We start from the raw sequence: 23,062 nt of genomic DNA on the forward strand, positions 1-23,062 counted from the left end.
ACACAGACCCTCTCTCATACACAAACTCTCTCTCATATACACACACATGTACCCTCTGCACTCACCTCCACACACACCTCTCACAGGCCCATCACATTCATGCACATACTTGATCAAGCTCACACACACACACACACACACACACACACACACACACACATTCTTTCACATGTAATCACACCCACATGCGCACACTCACATACATACACTCACTCTGTCTCTCCTGCATGCACGCACATAAAAGTTTATGGGGTAAATTTGTATTTGCAGAAGTACATTTTATTTTGCTCAGAAACTGCATAAATCCATGTAAGATTCTGTAAGCCCCACTTTAGAAATAGAATTGACTCAACACTGGTACAGACTTTACCTTCACACTTTTAATGCATTGTCTGAGCTGAGGTGACACCTATTATTAGATTTGGCTCCTCCAAATCAATGCAGAGGAGACCACATTATGTCTGTTCAGCTGAAATCTTCAGTGTCCAACAGCCATAATCATCTTGCTTTGTGTTAGGGATCACTCCAACTAGGGGGAAGGTTCTCCCTGCTTTACATTAAGTTTACCAGAGTTCCTTCTTTCCACGCAGTCAAAGGTCATCTTGGTGTGAAAGGCTGTCACCCTCACTTCACCTCTGGGATTCAGCTGTGTTCTTGTTATTTCATTTTCCCTCATTTACTTTGTGCGGGGCCAAATCTACTTAGCAACTCAAATTAATTTATGTGAAGAATTTCCCCAATAAAGCAAAAACAGGCTGAATTAAATTCAGGAATGCAAATAAATTGAGTTCACATTTCATTAATTCCAGAGCATTCTTGTTACTGAAATCTATTCCTTCAATAAATTAGAAATAAAGCAACAAATTAGGATGAGATTAGATGTCCTCCTTCCTTATCCCTATTCATAAAATACCCCAGGGCCATCTAGGAAAGTGAGAAAGGAAACCAAGCAGAATCGTCTCACTGGCTTGTGTGAGGCAATTGAAGTGCACTATGGAGTAAAATCCAAGAGCCAATATGTGGTGTAATTCTGGCCTGATTATAAGGATTGTTTAATTATGAAATTAAATAGTACTGAGGAGGATAGTGAGAAAGTTTGGACTTTCAGAAGGCTTTCAACAAAGTCCTACAGAAGAGTTTATTGTGTAAAATTGAAGTGCAGAGATTAGAGGATAGTGTATGGGGGAAAAAAGGAAGATAAAAGAAAAATAAGAAAAAGAATAAATGGGTCTTTTTCTGAATGGCTCAGAAGTGACTAGTGGGGTACCACAGGGATCGGTACTAGGATCCTAGCTATGATTTAGATGAGCCAACTAATTGTGATACCTGAAATATTGCAATTGTCACAAAGCTGGATGGAAGGGTGAACTGTGAGGAGGTTGCAGTGTGAACTGGACAAGCTGAGGGAATGGGCAAATGCACGGCAGGTGTAGTGTAATGTGGATAAGAACGAAGTTATTGGCCCTGGTGCAAAAATAGGAAGCCAGATTATGTTATGAATGTCTGTAAGTTGAGCATTTTCTATGAGACCTTATGCACCAGTTGCTGAAAGTAAGCGTGCAAGTACAGCAGACAATAAAGAAGGCACACTGTACATTGTCCTTCATAGTGAGAGGATTTGAGTACAGGAACGAGGATGTCTTGCTGTAAGTATACAGAGCATTGGCGAGACAGCACCATGTCTAGAATATTGTGTACAGTTTTGGTCCCCTTATCTGAGGAAGGATTTTCTTGTAACAGAAAGAGTGCAGCAAAGGTTTACCAGATGATTCCTCTGATGCAGGACTAACGTACAAGGAGAGACTGAGTTGCTCAGGATTGTATTCACTGGCATTTAGAAAAATGAGGGGGAATCTCATAGAAACCTGTAAAATTCTAACAGAATGAAAGAGGTTTGATATTCTTTTATTTACTCGTGTCGTTGGCTGGCCAGTATTTATTGCCCATCTCTAGTTGTCCTTGCGAAGGTAATGGTGAGCTTCCTTCTTGAGCATCTGTAGTCCACAGGTGTGGGTTGACCCATAATGTGCTTAGGAAGGTAATACAAGGATTTTGCCCCAGCAACAGCAAAGGGACATCAATCCATTTCCAAGTCAGAATGATGAGTGATTTGGAGCAGAATTTGCAAGTGCTGATGTTCCCATAGATCTACTGCCCTTGTCTCTCAAGGTGGAAGTGATAATAGGTACGGAAGATCTGGGGATTTTTGGTGAATTTCCAGTGCATCTTGTGGATAGCACACCCTGCTGCCACTGAGTATCGCTGGTGGAGGGAATGGATACTTGTGGATGTAGTGCCAATCAAACCAGGTGCTTTATCTTGGATGGTGTCCAACCTCTTAGTGTTGAGTCCTGAAAGCTGCAGGGATCCCAAGTGGAAAATGAAATGCTATTCTTTGAGCTTGTGCTGAACTTCGCTGGAACACTGCAGCAGGGCTGAGACAGAGATGTTGGCAATGTAAACATGGTGGTTTGTTGAAGTGGCAGGTGACTGGAAGCTCAGGGTCATTTTTATGGACAGAACATAGCTGTTTTATAAAATGGTCATAGAGTCTGAGCTTCCTCTCCCCAGTGGAGAGGAGATGACAATGTGAGCAGGGAATACAGTAGCCTAGATTGAGTGAAGTGCAGGTAAGTGTTGCTTCATGTGGAAGGTGTCTGGGGCCTTGGATAATGAGGAGAGAAGAGGTAAATGGGCGGGTGTTATTGTGACATTACTATGGATTTATGTATTCATCCTGTTTTTTCAATGAAGAAAGCTTGAGACGGAGACACCAAGCAGTCTGCTCAAAACCAATAAAGTAAACAGCTTGTGAGGCCTTGAGTCCTTTTTTGAAGTTGGAGCAATAGAAGCAGCCTGAATGGGTGGGGTCAGCTCCCACAGAACAAGGATTTTTAGTTTTAGTTTTCAGCAGTTGCTGAGATCTTGAAACTGGATGTGGAAGCTCTTATTCCTTTCTCTGTTACAGCTAAAAGCTGGGGTTCTCTTCCTGCTGCTAAAATTGTATGCGAGACAATTTATTTTACTGAACTTGCCTTTGCTAAGGATGTGTTGATGGAATGTTGCTATATTGGAACAGTTAATTAAAAGTAGTTAATATATGTATTATTTTGTTATGCATTTCCATAGAATTATAATTAAGTCAATTTTCTTTTTTATTTTTACTTTTTCTGTATTTTAATTGTTGTGTGAAAATAAAGTGTGTTTTGCGTAAGGTTGAGTCGTTCGACCAATCAAATTACAGCTGGAACACAATGTCTTACACTTACTTTTAAAATAAGAAAACGTTAGGGTCTAGGCTATTTTCCTAATACATTTTGAGGGGGTTTGATCTGGTCCATATTATTAAACAATTTGTAATTGCTGGGGGAGGTGCTGTAGGGCTATTTTTAGGTGTTGGGAATGGAGGAGGAGTGGACCAATGTCTCCCAGAGGGAACAGTTCCTGTGAAAAGCTAACAGAAGAGGGGTGATGATGATGTGTCTGGTGGTGACATCCCATTTGAGATGGTAGAAATAGTGGCTTGCAATGCTTTGGATGCAGGTGCTGTTGGGATGGTAAGTGAGGACCTGGGGAACCCCATCGGTGTTGTGGGAGGAAGGGGAAGGGGTAAGGGCAGAGGTGCAAAAGATGGGCCGGACACAGCTGAGGGCCCTGTCAACCACAGTTGTGGCAAATCCTCGGTTGAGGAATATGGTGGAAATTTTTGAAGTCCCCTGTGGAAAGTGGTATCTTCAAAACAGATATGACAGAGATGGAGAAACTGGAAGAATAAGATGCAGTCCTTACAGGTAGCAGTGTGTGAGAATGTATGGTTGAAGTAACTGTGGGATTCGGTGGGTTTGTAATAGATATCAGTGACATGAGGCGGACTTGCCTCAGCCGGGGGGGGGGGGGGGGGGGGGGGGGGGGTTGGGGAGCGAGTCTGTGGAATGCAATGCTGCAGAGGGCTGTGGAGACCAAGTCATTGAAAGTATTTAAGACAGGGATAGGTAAGTTCTTGAATAGAGATAAAGGATAAAGCAGGAGAATGGGGTTGAAAAACATATCAGCCCTAATTGATTAGGAGAGCAGTGTTGATGGGCCACATTACCTAATTCTGCTCCTATAGGTAATAGTCTTATGATGGTTAGCCTATCTCCAGAGATGGAAGCCAAACTATAAAGGAAAGGAAGAGAGGAGTCAGAGATGAACCAGGTGAAGGTGAGGGAAGGGTAGAAATTGGAAACGAAATTGACTAATGTTTTCAATTCTGGACAAAAGAGGGAAGTAGTACCAATAATATCATCAACGTACTGGAGAACAAGTTATGTTGTGGTCCGAGAACTAACTGTAGTTTAAACTCTTCCCTTTGAGGAGGGTTATTTTGGAGAGTGAGTATTGTAGCAAATCTTTATTGGGCAGATTGAGAGAAGCTTGGCTTCTGCTGTTACATTTCCCTCCACAGTACCTTCACTAAGATGTTACTTCAGTCGAACTTCATCCTTAACTTTTTCCTTCCTTCTGTCTTGGCTGTTGTCAAGCTTTCGATTGCTTTTTTTTTCCCCTTTTTATGTCCTTTTTACATGTTAAAATTCTCAATCAAAGAACAACCAAATTATATTTACAAGTTAAATGTAGCAGTAAAATACCCTTTAGATCTTTAGATTTACACATCCAATTTTAAAATGTTTATGTTGACTTTGATTTTCTGAAATGATTTGGTTTAGAAAAGGTCTTTGTGTAAGATGATAAATGCTAGAGTACAATTTGAAAAGCCACAAAACTGCAAATGTTTGAAGTTTAGAAGTATTTAAAAATGTTAACAGATGATGTCATAAAGATACTAGCAGAACTAAAAAAAAGTGTTCAGTGTGTTCGGGACAATTAGATAAAAGTTAAGTAGATAGTATTACTTCCTCTTAGTACAGAGGATTATTCGAGATAAATGTATGAGATTACCAAAAGTAAATGGAGTACATTGAACAACAGTGCTTCATAAAAAAAAAGAAATTTTGTTCACTGCTCTAACCTGTGTTGTATATAACATGTTTCAACAAGGCAATAAAGAAGGTATATATAGGTAACAATATTCTACTTTCTTAAATACTGTAATAGAATCTGCATTCCTATTCAAATATGTAAGTCAGGTATGTCATAAAGTGCAAACTTTAACTCAGAATTTCTGATAAACGTTTCAGAATATTTTTCTAATGTTATAATTTACAGGACCTTTACATGGTACAAACATTGAGCATGTATTTATAAGGCAGCCACAGGCCTGAGTTTAACAGAAAGTGAACGAGTGACACAGGGGGAAGCTGGGCACATTTTCTGCTCCCACCTGGCCCCAAATTCCTGTTTCAATTCAGTGCTGGCTGACCAATGAATAGCTGCCAACCTCAGCAGCAGAGATTCACTGAGCAGGCTCAGAGGCATTGACGGGGGCAAATTCAACAGCAGATCAAATCTCAACTCTGCAGTCCTGCCCCGTGTAGTCATGGATGGCACCGGACAATTAAACACTCCACTGGAAGAGAATGCTCCATGGATATTCTCTTCATCAATAGTGGAGGAGCCCAATTCATTGGTAAAAATGACAATGCTGAAAATGTGTTGCTGGAAAAGTGCAGCAGGTCAGGCAGCATGCAAGGAACAGGAGATTCGACGTTTCGGGCATAAACCCTTCTTCAGGAAGGCTCATGCCCGAAACGTCGATTCTTCTGCTCCTTGGATGCTGCCTGACCTGCTGCACTTTTCCAGCAACACATTTTCAGCTCTGATCTCCAGCATCTGTAGTCCTCACTTTCTCCTAAAAATGACAATGGCAAAGCTTTTGCAACAGTCTTCATCTAGAAGTGCTGAGTGGATGTGCAGAAATTTGGGGGAGATCCCAACGACTATGTGAAACTTGCAAGGGCATTGGAAGAGTTCATCCAGACCACAATGCTCTCGTCTTAACTTGCACCATGCTCCATGGTAGACTGATGATTCTAATGGAGAATGTGACCCAATCCAGAGATTTGAAATAGGGGTTCAGATTTACAAACCCTTGTAATGTCAATCACCACAAATAGACATTATCAGGACAAGAGGTTGGCAAGGCGACAGCTCAACCTATCAGTTCCTCATTCACCTCTCCAGCAAGCAGGGGCAGCCAACTGAACTCCACTTGGTTTGTGCTGTATAGATTGGTCTTGCAGAGAGAGAGCTTGCCCAAATGTTTGGGTCATTTTTCAGAGCCTCCTCTGCCAGTGCAGGTGAAACTGGCAGAGGGGAGGGGCAGTCAGCCTCAAGCAAAGCCCTCAGATGCAGACAGCTGCTGTTCATCACCTGCACTGGCAGAAGATGCTCTGAATAATTTGGACGAAGAAACTGAGGGCATTGTTGCCAAGTTTGCAAATGACCCAAACATTTGTGCAGGGAGAGGTAGTGCTGGGGATATGGGAAGGCTTCTCTTGTCTTCTTGCTACCCAGACTCTGCAGGTCACCCTGTGGTCATGACCAATGTCTTGTCTTCTCTGGGTCATTAGTGGACTCATCAACTGAGCATGCAAGGTGGTCCTCCATGTCATCACCCATAAGGTCTCTCTCTGCAAGGCCAATCTATACAGCACAAACCAATCATTCCGAAGATATAATCTGGGCTATATTGCAAGGTGCCAGCAAAGTGGTCAAAATAACAAAATCTCATATTGGACAGACACCTGGGGTTCTATCTCTGGTTGCCTTGCAGGCAGGGCTCATATTCTATCTCTCTTTGATTGAGAGCAAGGATGGCTGATGGACATCATAAGCCATCTCATTAATGGATGACTCTTGCCTCCTATTGGCAGTCCATCAAACTGATTACAGTTGATGGATTAAACATTTATGAAAAGCTCTTATTTAATGTGATAAATATATTTCATCTGTATAAATAAAGCTGCAACATGTTACTTCTGTTAAGGCAAAGACGATTTTTCAATCCAAGGTGTAATGATTGTAACGAAGTCAGCCAGATGGACCTCATGGAAAATGAGTTCCCTGACTGGGGCTGTTAATCTGATCCAATCAGGGAATCCTGGCTAACAGATATAAACAGGAGTGTCAGGGGTTCTGTTCCAGCCTGTGTGGAGTTATTTCACAAGAAAACAAAGGAAAATATTTACATTCTAAAACATTGTTTTTTGTTGCTGTCATATGGAAAAGTTTACAATTGTAATTAAACAAATGAATTGCAGTAAAAACTTGAGCAATAACTTTGTTTTGGAAAACTAATGCTTTAGGTTGCATCTGGACTCATATTGCCAATGGCACCAAAAGGGAAATTTTTAACCAAAGGTGTCTAGCTACTTCTATTCCCTTATGAGCAGATTTTGCATTTTGTTGTACATAAATAGATTTTGGTTTGTATTTTGAACTAATTAATGTTTGTGCAGGTCTCACTTTGCCCTTGCAGCTGATCGTTATGAGACAAGTTGGAGAAATGTTACAGTGATATACATATGCTCGAAGTGCAGTTTGGAAGCAGAATCTAGAGGCTGTGGGAGTCGTATCTCCAGACCTGACTTGCCAACATTGATTGCTGTCAATAGAATAAGGAATCTCACAGCTTGCAAGCCGAATCGTTCAGGATTTAAGCAATAAGAGGGTGTATAGTGCAAGACCAATTATCATAAATCTGGGCAAAGCTCCCACAGAACACTTACCAGTTTGAGCAAATAGATTACAGGTGGCCTTGGAAGTACTAGGAAATTAGCATCCCTTTCCTCAGGCTCACTTCACAGCTAAAGGAAGTATGCAGTAACATGATAAACATAAAGATCTCATCACCCTACCAATCAGATGCATGACCACAAAATCATAGTGTCCATTCCTTTTATAATTATTTTTCCACAGGATGTGGATGTCACTGGATGGGCCAACATTTATTTCCCATCCCTAATTGCCCTTATGATGGTCCAGTAGTAGTGAGTCACTGGCCTGAACACTGACTGCAGTCCACAGGGAGTACATAGCATTACAATGCTGGTAGGAAGGGAGTTTGAGAATTTTGAACTGGTAACACAGGGAATGTGGAGGAGGTTCTAAGCCAGGATGGTATGTGGCTTGGAGAGGAATTTGCAAATGTGATTTCACAATTCATCTGCTGCCCTCGTCCTTCTAGATGGTTGAACCTGAGTTTGGAAGGAGCCTTGGTGAGTTCTTGGAGCACATCTTATAGTGGTACATACTGCTGCCACTGTGAGTTAGTGATGTAGGGAATGAGCTTTAATGTGGATGGGATGCTTTGTTCTGAGTGATGTTAAGCTACTTGAGTGTTGTTAGAGCAGCAGTCAACCAGGTAAGTGGGAAATATTCCTGAGTTGTACCTCATAGATGGTAGATGGCAATTTTAACTACTTGCCCAATTGGTTCAACTGGTCATCAATGTTAAGTTCCTCCTTAAATATTCTCAATAAACTGATATGTAATTACCATAATGAAATGGGTGAAGGTATTTCAGTAAAACAAACTTGTTTAATTTTCCATAGAAAATTGGCTGTGATGGCATGTTAGATTCCTCAGCCAGAGAAGATCATTGTGGAGTGTGCAACGGGAATGGAAAATCATGTAAAGTTATAAAAGGAGACTTTAATCACACGAGAGGGGCAGGTATGTTATCTTGTTCTGTGAATGTAACATGTTTTGCGGACTGTCGAATGATTTACTACTGCTGTGTATACACATTGTGTGTAAGATCTCTGCACAATTATTGGAGCAAATTCTGAAACTGTGTATCAACAATGTACTGTCAATTTTTCAGGTCTCCATCACTAATAACAAGAGCCTGCATTTCTATAGAGCCTCCCTATTGTAACATGACCCAAAGTGCTTCACAGGAGTGTAATCTAGCAAAAAAGGACTTTAGAAAGTGGTCGGATGTACGTTTCAATAACTCTCTTAAGAGACAGAGTCAGGGAGGAACAGGGAGGAAATTCAGGAGCTTACAGCCCAGGAAAACCGAAAACATGGCCCAGTGAAGATGAGAAGCAGGCAGGAAGGAGGCAAGTGTTGGAGGAATGTAATGTTCTCAGAGGGTAGAAGAGGCTACTGAGGTAAAGAAGGGCAAAGCTGTGAAGAAATGTGAACACTAGGATGAACATTTTAAAATCAAAGCTATAATGGATTTTGTAGAAAGGAGAGCAGTGGGAGGTGGGGGGAGAGTTTCAAAAGCAAATGGATTGATGCAGAGCAGAGGTGAGTCATGTTAAAGAGGGACAAGTTGGCAAACTTTGTGATGAAGTAAATAGGAAGTTGATAGATTTATACTCTGAGGTGGTGTGAACTAATGTTTTCAGCCCAAGACATGAGTCCAATGTTGGATGTTGCTCTTGACAGTATATCTGCAATATGCATCTGCTCCCCTTGCTTGTAACATCCAGATGATATCTCTTGAAGTGAAGTAAAATTCTTTGCAGATGCTTTTGATCAGATTGCAACAGCTTGTCATCAGACTCAACTATCACTTCACCTCTTCCAGATCACTGTTAATGAAAACGTTCACAAGCAAAATCAATGGCCAAGTGCTGTTCTCATCCCGAGCTTTGTGTTTGTGTTAGTACCATGAATGCAGGTGAAACCAGTTGAGTTTGCTGCAATAGGGTTGCTTCAAGGCTGGTCTTGCTAGTGTCACCCTGCAGGCTAACTTCTTCATTTACATTGTGGCATTTCAGCCCTGACGACTCCATCACGACTTGCTGCATATATTGAATGCTGTTCCTTATTCTGTAACCATTGAATGTCATTGGCCATTATTTGGCGTAACAGTTCACACTCCAATGAGAAGTTTGGCAACAATGTTGACAAATAGTTAACAAATTCAACAAATCATGGCACAGCTTTTACATCTGTTCATCGCTGCATCACTATTACTGTTCTCACCATTACGGGAGAGACTAGCAAGACCATTTGCTGTTAGTAAATGCCCTCCTTTGTACTTGGCATCCTCATTTACAGTTTTTTCTTCTTCGACTTCAAGTTCACCTGGTGAGATCTGTCAAGCAGTCTTAGTAGATTTTGATTGTGATCAGCAATGGCTTTGTCCATTGTATTTCTACATTCAAAAACTAGCAGATCATCCACTACCTCCAATCCAGAAAGATCGCAAACAGTCTTGTGTTGTTGACATGGATAAGCTGTGGACCGGTGGAAATGCCAGTTGCTATATACAACTATCTGTACTTCCTGAAGAGCATCCAAAATGTAGATAAAAGGTTGTTGCTTTAATCTAGCCACACTTGGCAGTAAATATCCTTTACATCTTCAATGGTAAAGATTTTTGCCTTTTCAAATTGAGCCAAAAATTCCTTCAGTGTTTTGCATAGGGTAATGCGACCTATTTAAGGCTTTATTGATATTCTATTGCTCAATGCATACTCTCAGGTTTCCAGTTTGTTACCCTGTGACCATGCTGTTGATCCATTCTATAGGAATTGTCACGTTCTTGATTGCTCTGTTTGTTTTCCAGTTATTCTCTCTCGTCTTTCAGGCTGACCCCATGGTCAGCTGGAACTCTCCTCAGTTGATGCTGAACTAATCTTGCATTATCATCTATTTGGAGATTATATTCTCCTTCAAGACATCTTAACCTTGTCATTCATCAGAATCTTCAGTTGCAGTATCTCCAGAGTCCACCTTACCTGTCTATCATGATTCTTTGTAGCTATGCACTTGTGTGCAAAATGATTCAATGAATTGTAAAAACATTTGTTTCCCCATACTGAATATGCCTTTTGTTTTGCACTGTTGTTTTCTGCAGTAATTGCATCCTTCCCCATTGTGCGTGATTGTTATGCCTTGGGTGCCGAGCATAATTGTCAGCACTATGCAAGACCTGGATCAGTCCACTATGAATATACTCAACCTGTGGATTCACAACTTCAACATTTCAGCAGGTCCATTGCTCTTCTGAATGCAGATTTGGCTTCTCCTAGTCAGTTTTGGATCTCTTATTCCTAATACATTCCCATCTCTAATTAACTCATTCTTCAATTGTACAAACTCATAGATGTTGGGAAGCTGAGTTGATGATGTTACATGTAGGCAGTAGACTTTATCATTTTGTTCCCTGGTATTAAATACTTACCATTCATATATACATATGTTCTACATTTATACCTGCATAAGAGAAAGTGAGAAAGCTTTCTCATAAAAAAAGTTCCTATGAAGTTCAACTTATTGAATCCTCTTTCATCTGAGTGTTTAATGCTATACTTTTCCAAGCAGGTTTAACTTGACATTCTATTTGAACTGTATGACACTTTTGATTTACATCCATTCCCCACAATGCATGAATCAGGTTCTCCAGGGTCATTTGTTTAATGAGTAACTCAAATTCATTACTTCATGTCATGCTTTTCAATTGCAGCATGCTGTCAAAATGATGGCTTGTTATGATTTTTATCTGAAATGCTGTGGTCTTCTGTAATAATGGATAAAATGCTAGGTCAGAGAAACTATTAGACTAGATTCAATAATTACTTGATTATTGACATTTCAAACATTGCAGCACTTACCCTCCTGTATTTGTTAATGTGGATTGCTACATTTCACTGAACAATTCTTTTAACTTGCAAAGAATATACTTCATTAAATTGTGCAAAGTTGCTAGTAAAGATTTTGGGACAGATTGTTCTGCTCCAAGGCACAGCAATTACAGGAAATATTGGTGTGAAGAGTGTGTACCTGGAAGGGAACCTGGCTTAACCATTTCAGTTATTATGCTTAGAAAGTCTGCTCCAGTATATTTTTGTGATGCACTATTTTTTAATCCAAATGAGTTTTTTTTATAACATTGATACTAAGTCTTGAATTAATAAGTAATCCAGGCTAATTTTACCCACCATCTTTGTATTAATGTGAGGCAAGTTTGGATGTAAATCAGTATGGTAGTGGCAGTGTGATTTAGGAGGTGGAGTGAGGAAATTGATTTTGGACTAGATTGAAATTGTGAAGAACGAGACAGTCTTTAGTACATAATCTTGCATCATTGTTAATATATTTCCAACTCCAGGCAAAGTCACATTTACAAGTACCTGGATGATTGGATGGATTTCTTGGGAAGGTCTTAAACTTAATATGAAATCCTTTTAAAAGTCAGAGAAAGGGAGTACTGTCACTCAGGCTCATTAAAGTTGATTGATTTCTGTAGCAGTGTTCTGCACAACAGTGCAGATGTGCAAGAAAAAACACCTCATCCTGGCTGTGGAAATGGGATGTACACTGCGATACCACCCAATATTATAATTATGCTGGCAGTGTTGGATTGCAGTCACTGGCCACATAGGGATCAGTCACTGACCAGCATCAAGAATATAAATTGGATGTGAACTCCCAAAAACCAGTGGCTGAGAATTGGGGTGTTGCTAAAATTTTCAGAATCAAACCTGACTCCATTGCCACTACAAACCCATTGCCATGCTGAATAGGGGCATGTAGCCAACCTGTCTTCAGGAGGTGGCTTGGCACTTAATTATCTGAATGAGGCAGGCAGCCTCCAGGTTCTTCACCTAGAGTGGTTGTTTTCCAGGTGTCTGGAAACCCCAAACATGAGGGGAGGTGGAGGATGGGAATTTGCTGGGAAAACTCAGCAAATCAGGTACCATTTGTGGAAAGAGAAACAGAGCGAACGTTTCGGGTCCAGTGACCCTTTTTCAGAACTCACTGAGGGAGATGAGAGATGCCTCAGGGAAATGGTCAGTTTTTTTACAGCACTGCTTGTGGGCCAAGTGCAGTAAATATACCCGCTTTGTGACAGGAGGAGATCAGCTGATACAGGTGGGCAGGGTTAGAATCAAACAGAAAGACCACCTTGTGTCGGTATTCTGGGGTCAGGCCCATCAAGCTCTGGTGTCAACAAATCAGAATGCTCCATGAGGTTGAATTGCAACCCTACTTTCTCAGATCTGAATAACCCTCTGCTGGAGATTGGGATCAAAACCCCTTCCATGCTTCTGGTAGCAGCTGCCTATCTCTTCCTACTTCCTGCCCCAGAGTCTTCCTCGTTCACCTGGAATTACATCTATCATGTCAGGCCAATGTGTGGGAAAATCCAAACATAGCCACTCTTCGCTACTCCCAACCCCCTCACCCCAGAGCAACTTACAAAACCTTCCACTGCCAAATTCAGGATCTATGATGCAGTTATTCTAAAGTGTAGGTCAATTTGTTGTCTTGGTGAGTAATGTTACCATCCCCTTGTAGGCTGTGTATCTATTTCAGTGGTTTGTTTTGGAAAACCATTTTATATCAGTAAGTATTTATTAATCTAATTAATTTAGAATTGTCTGTTAGATTCTGTTTTGAAAGAAGAATTTTTCTCAGTGAAACATGGATCCTCTTTCTATTTTATTGGAGGATAATTTCAAATAAATGCGAGGTGCTACATTTTGGGAAAGCAAATCTTAGCAGGACTTACATACTTAATGGTAAGGTCCTAGGGAGTGTTACTGAACAAAGAGACCAAGTAGTGCAGTTTCATAGCTCCTTGAAAGTGGAGTTGCCGGTAGATAGGATAGTGAAGAAGACATTTGGTATGCTTTCCTTTATTGGTCAGAGTATTGAGTACAGGACATTGGTTAGGGCACTGTTGGAATATTGCATGCAATTCTGGTCTCCTTCCTATCGGAAAGATGTTGTGAAACTTGAAAGGGTTCAAAAAAGATTTACAAAGATGTTGCCAGGGTTGGAAGATTTGAGCTACAGGGAAAAGCTGAACAGGCTGGGGCTGTTTTCCCTGGAGCGTCGGAGGCTGAGGAGTGACCTTATAGAGGTTTACAAAATTATGAGGCGCCTGGATAGGGTAAGTAGACAAGTCGAAAATGTGTTGCTGGTTAAAGCACAGCAGGTTAGGCAACATCCAAGGAATAGGAAATTCGACGTTTCGGGCATAAGCCCTTCATCAGGAATGAGGAGAATGTGCCAAGCAGGCTAAGATAAAAGGTAGGAAGGAAGGACTTGGGGGAGGGGCGATGGAGATGTGATAGTTGGAAGGAGGTCAAGGTGAGGGTGATAGGCCGGAGTGGGGTGGGGGCGGAGAGGTTAGGAAGAAGATTGCAGGTTAGGAGGGCGGTGCTGAGTTGAGGGAACCGACTGAGACAAGGTGGGGGGAGGGGAAATGAGGAAACTGGAGAAATCTGAGTTCATCCCTTGTGGTTGGAGGGTTCCCAGGCGGAAGATGAGGCGCTCTTCCTCCAGCCGTCTTTTTGCTATGGTCTGGCGATGGAGGAGTCCAAGGACCTGCATGTCCTCGGTGGAGTGGGAGGGAGAGTTAAAGTGTTGAGCCACGGGGTGGTTGGGTTGGTTGGTACAGGCGTCCCTGAGGTGTTCGCTGAAGCGTTCCGCAAGTAAGTGGCCCGTCTCCCCAATATAGAGGAGGCCACATCGGGTGCAGCGGATGCAATAGATGATGTGTGTGGAGGTACAGGTGAACTTGTGGCGGATATGGAAGGATCCCTTGGGGCCTTGGAGGGAAGTGAGGGAGGAGGTGTGGGCGCAAGTTTTACATTTCCTGCGGTTGCAGGGGAAGGTGCCGGGAGTGGAGGTTGGGTTGGTGGGGGGTGTGGACCTGACGAGGGAGTCACGAAGGGAGTGGTCCTTGCGGAACGCTGATAGGGGAGGGGAGGGAAATATATCCCTGGTGGTGGGGTCCGTTTGGAGGTGGCGGAAATGACGGCGGATGATACGTTGTATACGGAGGTTGGTGGGGTGGTAGGTGAGAACCAGTGGGGTTCTGTCTTGGTGGCGGTTGGAGGAGCGGGGCTCAAGGGCGGAGGAGCGGGAAGTGGAGGAGATGCGGTGGAGGGCATCGTCAATCACGTTTGGGGGGAATCTGCGGTCCTTGAAGAAGGAGGCCATCTGGGCTGTGCGGTGTTGGAACTGGTCCTCCTGGGAGCAGATGTGGCGGAGACGAAGGAATTGGGAATATGGGATGGAGTTTTTACAGGGGGCAGGGTGGGAGGAGGTGTCGTCCAGGTAGCTGTGGGAGTCAGTCGGTTTATAGTAGATGTCTGTGTTGAGTCGGTCGCCCGAGATAGAGATGGAAAGGTCTAGGAAGGGGAGGGAGGAGTCTGAGACAGTCCAGGTGAATTTCAGGTCGGGATGGAAGGTGTTAGTAAAGTTGATGAACTGTTCAACCTCCTTGTGGGAGCACGAGGCAGCGCCAATACAGTCATTGATGTAGCGGAGGAGAAGGTGGGGGGTGGTGCCAGTGTAGTTGCGAAAGATGGACTGTTCCACATATCCTACGAAGAGACAGGCATAGCTGGGGCCCATGCGGGTGCCCATGGCAACTCCTTTAGTTTGGAGGAAGTGGGAGGATTGAAAAGAGAAGTTATTCAGGGTGAGGACCAGTTCAGTCAGTCGAAGGAGGGTGTCAGTGGAAGGGTACTGGTTGGTGCGGCGGGAAAGGAAGAAACGGAGGGCTTTGAGTCCTTCGTGATGGGGGATGGAGGTGTACAGGGACTGGATGTCCATCGTGAAAATAAGGCGTTGGGGACCGGGGAAGCGAAAATCCTGGATGAGGTGGAGGGCGTGGGTGGTGTCCCAAACGTAGGTGGGGAGTTCTTGGACTAAAGGGGACAGGACCGTGTCAAGGTATGCGGAGATGCGGAGATCCGCATACCTTGACACGGTTCTGTCCCCTTTAGTCCAAGAACTCCCCACCTACGTTCGGGACACCACCCACGCCCTCCACCTCCTCCAGGATTTTCGCTTCCCCGGTCCCCAACGCCTTATTTTCACGATGGACATCCAGTCCCTGTACACCTCCATCCCCCATCACGAAGGACTCAAAGCCCTCCGCTTCTTCCTTTCCCGCCGCACCAACCAGTACCCTTCCACTGACACCCTCCTTCGACTGACTGAACTGGTCCTCACCCTGAATAACTTCTCTTTTCAATCCTCCCACTTCCTCCAAACTAAAGGAGTTGCCATGGGCACCCGCATGGGCCCCAGCTATGCCTGTCTCTTCGTAGGATATGTGGAACAGTCCATCTTCCGCAACTACACTGGCACCACCCCCCACCTTCTCCTCCGCTACATCAATGACTGTATCAGCGCTGCCTCGTGCTCCCACAAGGAGGTTGAACAGTTCATCAACTTTACTAACACCTTCCATCCCGACCTCAAATTCACCTGGACTGTCTCAGACTCCTCCCTCCCCTTCCTAGACCTTTCCATTTCTATCTCGGGCGACCGACTCAACACAGACATCTATTATAAACCGACTGACTCCCACAGCTATCTGGACTACACCTCCTCCCACCCTGCCCCTGTAAAAACTCCATCCCATATTCCCAATTCCTTCGTCTCCGCCGCATCTGCTCCCAGGAGGACCAGTTCCAACACCGCACAGCCCAGATGGCCTCCTTCTTCAAGGACCGCAGATTCCCCCCAAACGTGATTGACGATGCCCTCCACCGCATCTCCTCCACTTCCCGCTCCTCCGCCCTTGAGCCCCGCTCCTCCAACCGCCACCAAGACAGAACCCCACTGGTTCTCACCTACCACCCCACCAACCTCCGTATACAACGTATCATCCACCGTCATTTCCGCCACCTCCAAACGGACCCCACCACCAGGGATATATTTCCCTCCCCTCCCCTATCAGCGTTCCGCAAAGACCACTCCCTTCGTGACTCCCTCGTCAGGTCCACACCCCCCACCAACCCAACCTCCACTCCCGGCACCTTCCCCTGCAACCGCAGGAAATGTAAAACTTGCGCCCACACCTCCTCCCTCACTTCCCTCCAAAGCCCCAAGGGATCCTTCCATATCCGCCACAAGTTCACCTGTACCTCCACACACATCATCTATTGCATCCGCTGCACCCGATGTGGCCTCCTCTATATTGGGGAGACGGGCCGCTTACTTGCGGAACGCTTCAGAGAACACCTCAGGGACACCCGGACCAACCAACCCAACCACCCCGTGGCTCAACACTTTAACTCTCCCTCCCACTTCACCGAGGACGTGCAGGTCCTTGGACTCCTCCACCGGCAGAACATAACAACACGACGGCTGGAGGAGGAGCGCCTCATCTTCCGCCTGGGAACCCTCCAACCACAAGGGATGAACTCAGATTTCTCCAGTTTCCTCATTTCCCCTCCCCCCACCTTGTCTCAGTCGGTTCCCTCAACTCAGCACCGCCCTCCTAACCTGCAATCTTCTTCCTGACCTCTCCGCGCCCACCCCACTCCGGCCTATCACCCTCACCTTGACCTCCTTCCACCTATCACATCTCCATCGCCCCTCCCCCAAGTCCCTCCTCCCTACCTTTTATCTTAGCCTGCTTGGCACTCTCTCCTCATTCCTGAAGAAGGGCTTATGCCCGAAACGTCGAATTTCCTATTCCTTGGATGCTGCCTAACCTGCTGTGCTTTAACCAGCAACACATTTTCAACTGTGATCTCCAGCATCTGCAGACCTCATTTTTTACTTTAAGTAGACAAGTCTTTTCCCTGGGATCGGGGAGTCCAGAACTAGAGGGTATAGGTTTAGGGTGAGAGGGGAAAGATATAAAAGAGACCTAAGGGGCAACTTTTTCACTCAGATAGAGTTACGTGTATGGAATGAGCTGCCAGAGGGAGTGGTGGAGACTGGTACAATAGCAACATTTAAAAGGCATTTGGATGGGTATGTGAATAGGAAGGGTTTGGAGGGACATGGGCCGGGTGCTGACAGGTAGGACTAGATTGGGCTGGGATATCTGATCAGCATGGACGGGTTGGACCGAAAGGTCTGTTTCAATGCTGTACATCTCTGTGACTCTATGACTCTAACTGACATTTCAATGATGTCAGTGATAAGCATATTACTGTTACTTTAACAGAATTTTTTTAAACTAAATACTACACAATATGTCAAGGAAGCATGGAAAGGAATTTGAGCAGTTTTTTGTTGTAGTACTCTTCAGGGAGAGATCCCTGACATTGACATTTCACCTGTCAGCTGTTTGTTAATCATTGAAAATGCAGGTGATCAGCATATGATATTGTGAGGCTTGGAGCCGATAATTGTATTGTGATAGAGAGATGTTTGAGTAGACATCCCAAATAATGTATCCCGCCAGACAGCCCAGGAACCAGGCATGGGCTGAGGTTGTCTCCTCATGACTTCCACTATTATCATCAGTTTATTTAATTCCTCTGATAGTGGGAATCTTTGCAACAACATCAAATATGATGCAGTCCAGAAGTCTTTAGAGATGTCCCTGTGGGTATCCCCAGGATGAGGATTAACTTCATGTAAACGAAATGTCAAGTGAATGGCATGTTTCCACCTCCTCTGAGATCACAGGGTTTATGAGTGAGTATGAGCAGAGACTCTCACATTGCAAGAAGCACTGTGTGTCACAGGCGTCCCTTCACACCATCATTGACAACAAGGTCCATTCTTTACATTTTATGGCAAGTGACATTTGAAACCACATACATGACACTGGTTTTATTGCTGACAGAATAAGGAAAGTGGTATAAGTTGTTGAACAAAATCAAGGATCTCTCCATTGTGAGGACACAAGCTCTGGTCAGGTGTATATCACTTGTCATTGATAAGTGATTCGATATTTCAGGCTGTGCTGGATGTGTTAGCTCAAGCACCTCAGACTTGCATCAAGACTATATCTTTCACCCTGGCTCAGAGGAGCTATGCTGAACTGAATTAAATGATCCCTGACGATCATGGTAAGATGACAAAATCTCCATGGCCATAGATTATGACTGGCATCTCCCTGAGCAGTTGGAGCACCTTACATTCTCTCACTCAACCTCCAGTTCCTTCTGCTCCCTCACCTCCTGAACCTCCTCTTCCTCCAATGAGCAATCTTCTCTCAGAGTCTCGCTATCCTTAATGTCCACAATTCTCTGCAGGATGTGTTATGGGAACACAGCAGATCACCATAATGACCAAAACACTTTGAGGGGATGATCGAGTGGTATTATCATGAAGCTAATAATATTCTATGATCCAGGTTCAAATCACACGATGTCATATGGTTGAATTTGAATTCAATAAAATTTGCCTCTTTAAAACATTTGTGCGATGTGGGCATCACTGGCTGGACCAGTATTTATTGCCCGTCCCTGGTTGCCCCTTGAGAAGGTGGGGGTGAGCTGGCTTCTTGAACCACTGCAGTCCACCTGCTGTGGGTTGACCCACAATGCCCTTAGGGAGGGAATGCCAGGATTTTGACTCAGCAACATTGAAGGAACACAGATATATTTCCAAAGCAGGATGGTAAGTGCCTTGGTGTTCCCATGTATCTTTCTAGATGGAAGTGATTGTCGGTTTGGAAGGTGCTGTCTTGAGGATCTTTGTTGAATTTCTGCAGTATATCTTGTAGATAGTACACACTGCTGCTACTGAGCACGGTGGTGGAGGGAGTGGATGCTTGTGGATGTGGTGCCAACCAAGTGGGCTGCTTTGTCCTGGATGTTATTGAGTGTTATTGGGGCATTACACTCCTGACTTGAGCCTTGCAGATAGTGGACAGGCTTTGGGGAGTCAGAAAATGAGTTACTCACTGCAGTATTCCCAGCCTCTAACCTGCTCTTGTTGCCACTGTGTTTATGTGGCAGACAAGCCTCCTCCCCAGTTACTGTGAGGGTTATGGTGGGAGTTAAGCATTAGGGAGTTGACAGGCACAAGGGTCATGGGGGGAATTAGTGAGTACAGAGTCAGAGTTGAAGTTGATGAGTGCAAGAGTCAGGAAGAGCACGTCAGTGAACCTGAGGGTCACAGACAGAGTTAGTGAGGGTCACGGTCAGAAAAGGAAGTGGGAAGGTGACTAGCAACAGGTGGGAAATAAGTAGTAGGTGTTGGTAAAAGTATGGGGCAAGTTGTTTCAGGAATATAAAGGCTTTGAATGTTAAAATTACAGTTTAGCGACTTGGCTTAATCTTGTTCTGTATTCCGGATGGGAAACTGATTATTGGTTAACACACTTCCATTTAGCAGCCCCTTGGTTTAAAACACATCAAGAGTGTTACATGAGGAATAACTGTAAAAATGCAAGTTGTTCAGAAACTCAGTTCAATGAGCAGACTGGATATTTGTGTTCTAATATGCTTCACTAGCCCTGCTTGAATTTATGTGGTAGCAAATGGGCAGACTATTCATTAAATACTAAATGGTTTGAATATTGAAGTATATGTTAATCAATTAAAATTTCCAGTGATATATTACAGCAAACTAGTCAAATCATGATTAAATGGACCATATGCAATCTAACCTCAGGTCTCAGTAAGAAATTAATCTTTAGGGTATATGCTTCATAATGTAACACAGATGGGATGTTTCATTGTTGCTTTCTGGCTTGGGTAGACTTCAGGTTATAACCACTGTGTACATGAGTCTGATCTTTAATGCTTGATTCCCAGCAGAATAATTGCCAACTTGATGCATAATGCAAACGTGAGTTATTTGAAAAGTAACCATAACTGGGAATTAAAGCATTTTTTAGATTTTAAATTGTGAGCTGGTGTAGTAAAGTGCACTTGACAGAAGTGGGAATTAAATCTGCTGAGATAGAAGAGTTATCATTTAAATTTCAAAATATATAAAAGTGTCTGTAGGTAGTTAATACAATGACGTTAACATAACATAAGCAAAAATAAATTTTGCATGTGATAGGTGAAATAAATTGTTATAGTTCATAGAAGTGCATTGACTAAGTGCATTGATGCTCACCACAGCTACATCACATCTAGTTTATGCTGAGAAGACTTGCACAAAAGGAAAAGAGCAGTGGACTTTATGGAGGTTGGCACAAATGGTTCTTTCATTCTTGAACTGAGATGTAATACCTTATAAATGCCAAATATTTGCACATAATCACCATATTACAGATACACAATCCTTTATCTGAAATCCTTGGGGCCAGTTGTTTTTCAGAATTTTGAATTTTCGGATTTCAGAATAAATGATACTGTCACAGTGAAATAAAAGAATCTTATTGAAGAGCAGACGTGTGACTAGTACCAGCGCTGAGTTACAGTTGATGCCTGCCAATGCTAGGCCATGCCGCCACATTGCGTCTGAGTTACCTGGGTCGAATGGGTGTGGAGTTGGGTCACCTGTTCACACGTCAAACAACCTGATTATACAGAAAAATAATTAACAAAAACCTTCAGATTTCGGGTCTTTTCAGATTTTGGAATTTCGGATAAAGGATTGTATACCCATACTTTCATTAAAACACACCATACAGATCCATTTCTGTTGTCACAATCTGAAACCATAAGACAAAGGAGCAAAGTTAGGCCATTCAACCCATCGAGTCTGCTCCATCATTCAATCCAAGGTAGACAGGCAGGAGACTGGAAGACCGCAGCAGGCCAGGCAGCATCAGGAGGTAGACAAGTCGACATTTTGGCTGTAACCTTTCTTCAGGACTGGGGGGTAGGTGTGAGGGGAGCTGCAGATAAAGGAGGAGGTGGGGGCAGGGTGGTGAAGTGGGGATAGGTGGGGACAGCTAAAGGTTGGCCAGGGAAGGAATAAATCTGTTTGGTGGCAGAGAACATTAGAAAGGAGGGGGAGGGGCTGGGAAGGGAATCAGGGGATGTGGAGGGAGGTTATTTGAGTTTGGAGAACTTAATGTTGAGTCTTCCGAGGTGTAGACTGCCCAGGTGGAAGATAAGGTATTGTTCCCCCAATAGGCACTGTGGTTTGATTTGGCAATGGACAAGGCCAAGGATGGTCATGTCAGAAAGGGAATGGTTGGGGGAATTGAAATGGGTGGTGACTGAGAGGTCTGGTCAGCCCCTGTGTGCCCGGCTATGATGCTTAGTGAACCATTCCCTAAGTTTATATTCGGTCTCCCTGATATAGAGAAAACCACGTTGAGAGCACCTGATGCAGTAAACTAGTTTGGAAGAAAGGCAGGTAACCTCTGTCACATCTGGAAGGACTGTTTGAGGCCCTGGATGGTTGTGACGAGGGTTGGTGTACCAGCAGGTTTTGCATCTTTTCCAGTTGCAGGGGAAGGTGGTGGGGGTGGAGCAAACCAAGGACTGTACGAGGGAATGGTCCTTGCGGAAGGCAAAGACGGGTAGGAGGGGGAGATGTTCCTGGTGATGGGGGTCTATTTGGAGTTGGTGGAAGTGTTTGAGGATGATGTGTTGGACGCGAAAACTGGTGGGGTGGTAGGTGAGGACAAGGGGGACCCTGTCTTGATTGTGAGAGGGGGGTTTAGAGTGATGGAACAGGGAATGGAGGCAGTGAGGTCGAAGGCTGTCTGGATGACAGAGGGAGGAAAAGCACGTTGATTAAATTAGATGGACACCTGGGATGCTCGTGAGTAGAATGTCTCCTCATCCGAGCAGAGGCAGAGGAATTTGGAGAACAGGACGGAGCTCTTTCAATCATGGCTGATATGTTTGTCAACACCATTTTCCTGTAACTCTTGATTCACTTACTAATCAAGAACTTTTCGGCTCTGTCTTAAAGGCACTCAATAACTTGTCACCCACAACTTCCTGCAGCAATGAGCTCCACAGTTTCACCACCTTCTGGATGAAGAAATTACTCTTAGTCTCAGCTATAAAGAGTTGTCCCTTCATTCTGAGGCTGTGCCCTCAGGCCCTAGTTTTATCCACTTAGTGGAAACATCTCCACATCCACTCTATCCAGGCCTCTCAGTATTTTGTAAGTATTGATCAGATCCACACTCATCCTTCCAATTTCCATTGAGTACCCACCCACATTCCTCAACCACTCCTCATAAGACAAGTTCCTCATCCCTGGGATCACAATTGCAAACATCCTCTGGATCCTCTCCAATGCCAGCGCATCCTTCCTTCCAAATGCAGCCTGACCAGAGCCTTATACAGCTTCAGCCGTACATTCCTGCTCTTGTATTCTAGTCTCTCAAAATGAATGCTAACATTGCATTTGCTTTCCTTATTGCCAACTGAACCTGCATGTTCATCCTACAAGAATCCTGAACTAGGCTTCCTAAATCATTTTGTACTCAAATTTCCGAAGCCCTTCCCCATTTAGAAAGCAGTGTATTCCTACCAAATGCATAACATCAGTTTCCCACATTATGTACCATTTTTCA

At 43.9% G+C, this 23,062-nt stretch overlaps 1 protein-coding gene across 3 annotated transcripts in view; it reads left to right on the forward strand.

The window, feature by feature from the left end:
- Nucleotides 1-23,062, forward strand: part of LOC132829666 (A disintegrin and metalloproteinase with thrombospondin motifs 19-like) — a 520,482-nt gene that overhangs the window by 330,591 nt on the left and 166,829 nt on the right. For all 3 annotated transcript variants that reach the window (XM_060847015.1, XM_060847030.1, XM_060847023.1), the window contains exon 15: nucleotides 8,496-8,616. In XM_060847015.1, coding sequence (XP_060702998.1) covers nucleotides 8,496-8,616 — 121 coding nt within the window. The remainder of the gene's footprint in view (nucleotides 1-8,495; nucleotides 8,617-23,062) is intronic.

This window comes from Hemiscyllium ocellatum, chromosome 2 (genome assembly GCF_020745735.1).
Source record: "Hemiscyllium ocellatum isolate sHemOce1 chromosome 2, sHemOce1.pat.X.cur, whole genome shotgun sequence".
Taxonomy (NCBI): Eukaryota; Metazoa; Chordata; class Chondrichthyes; order Orectolobiformes; family Hemiscylliidae; genus Hemiscyllium; species Hemiscyllium ocellatum.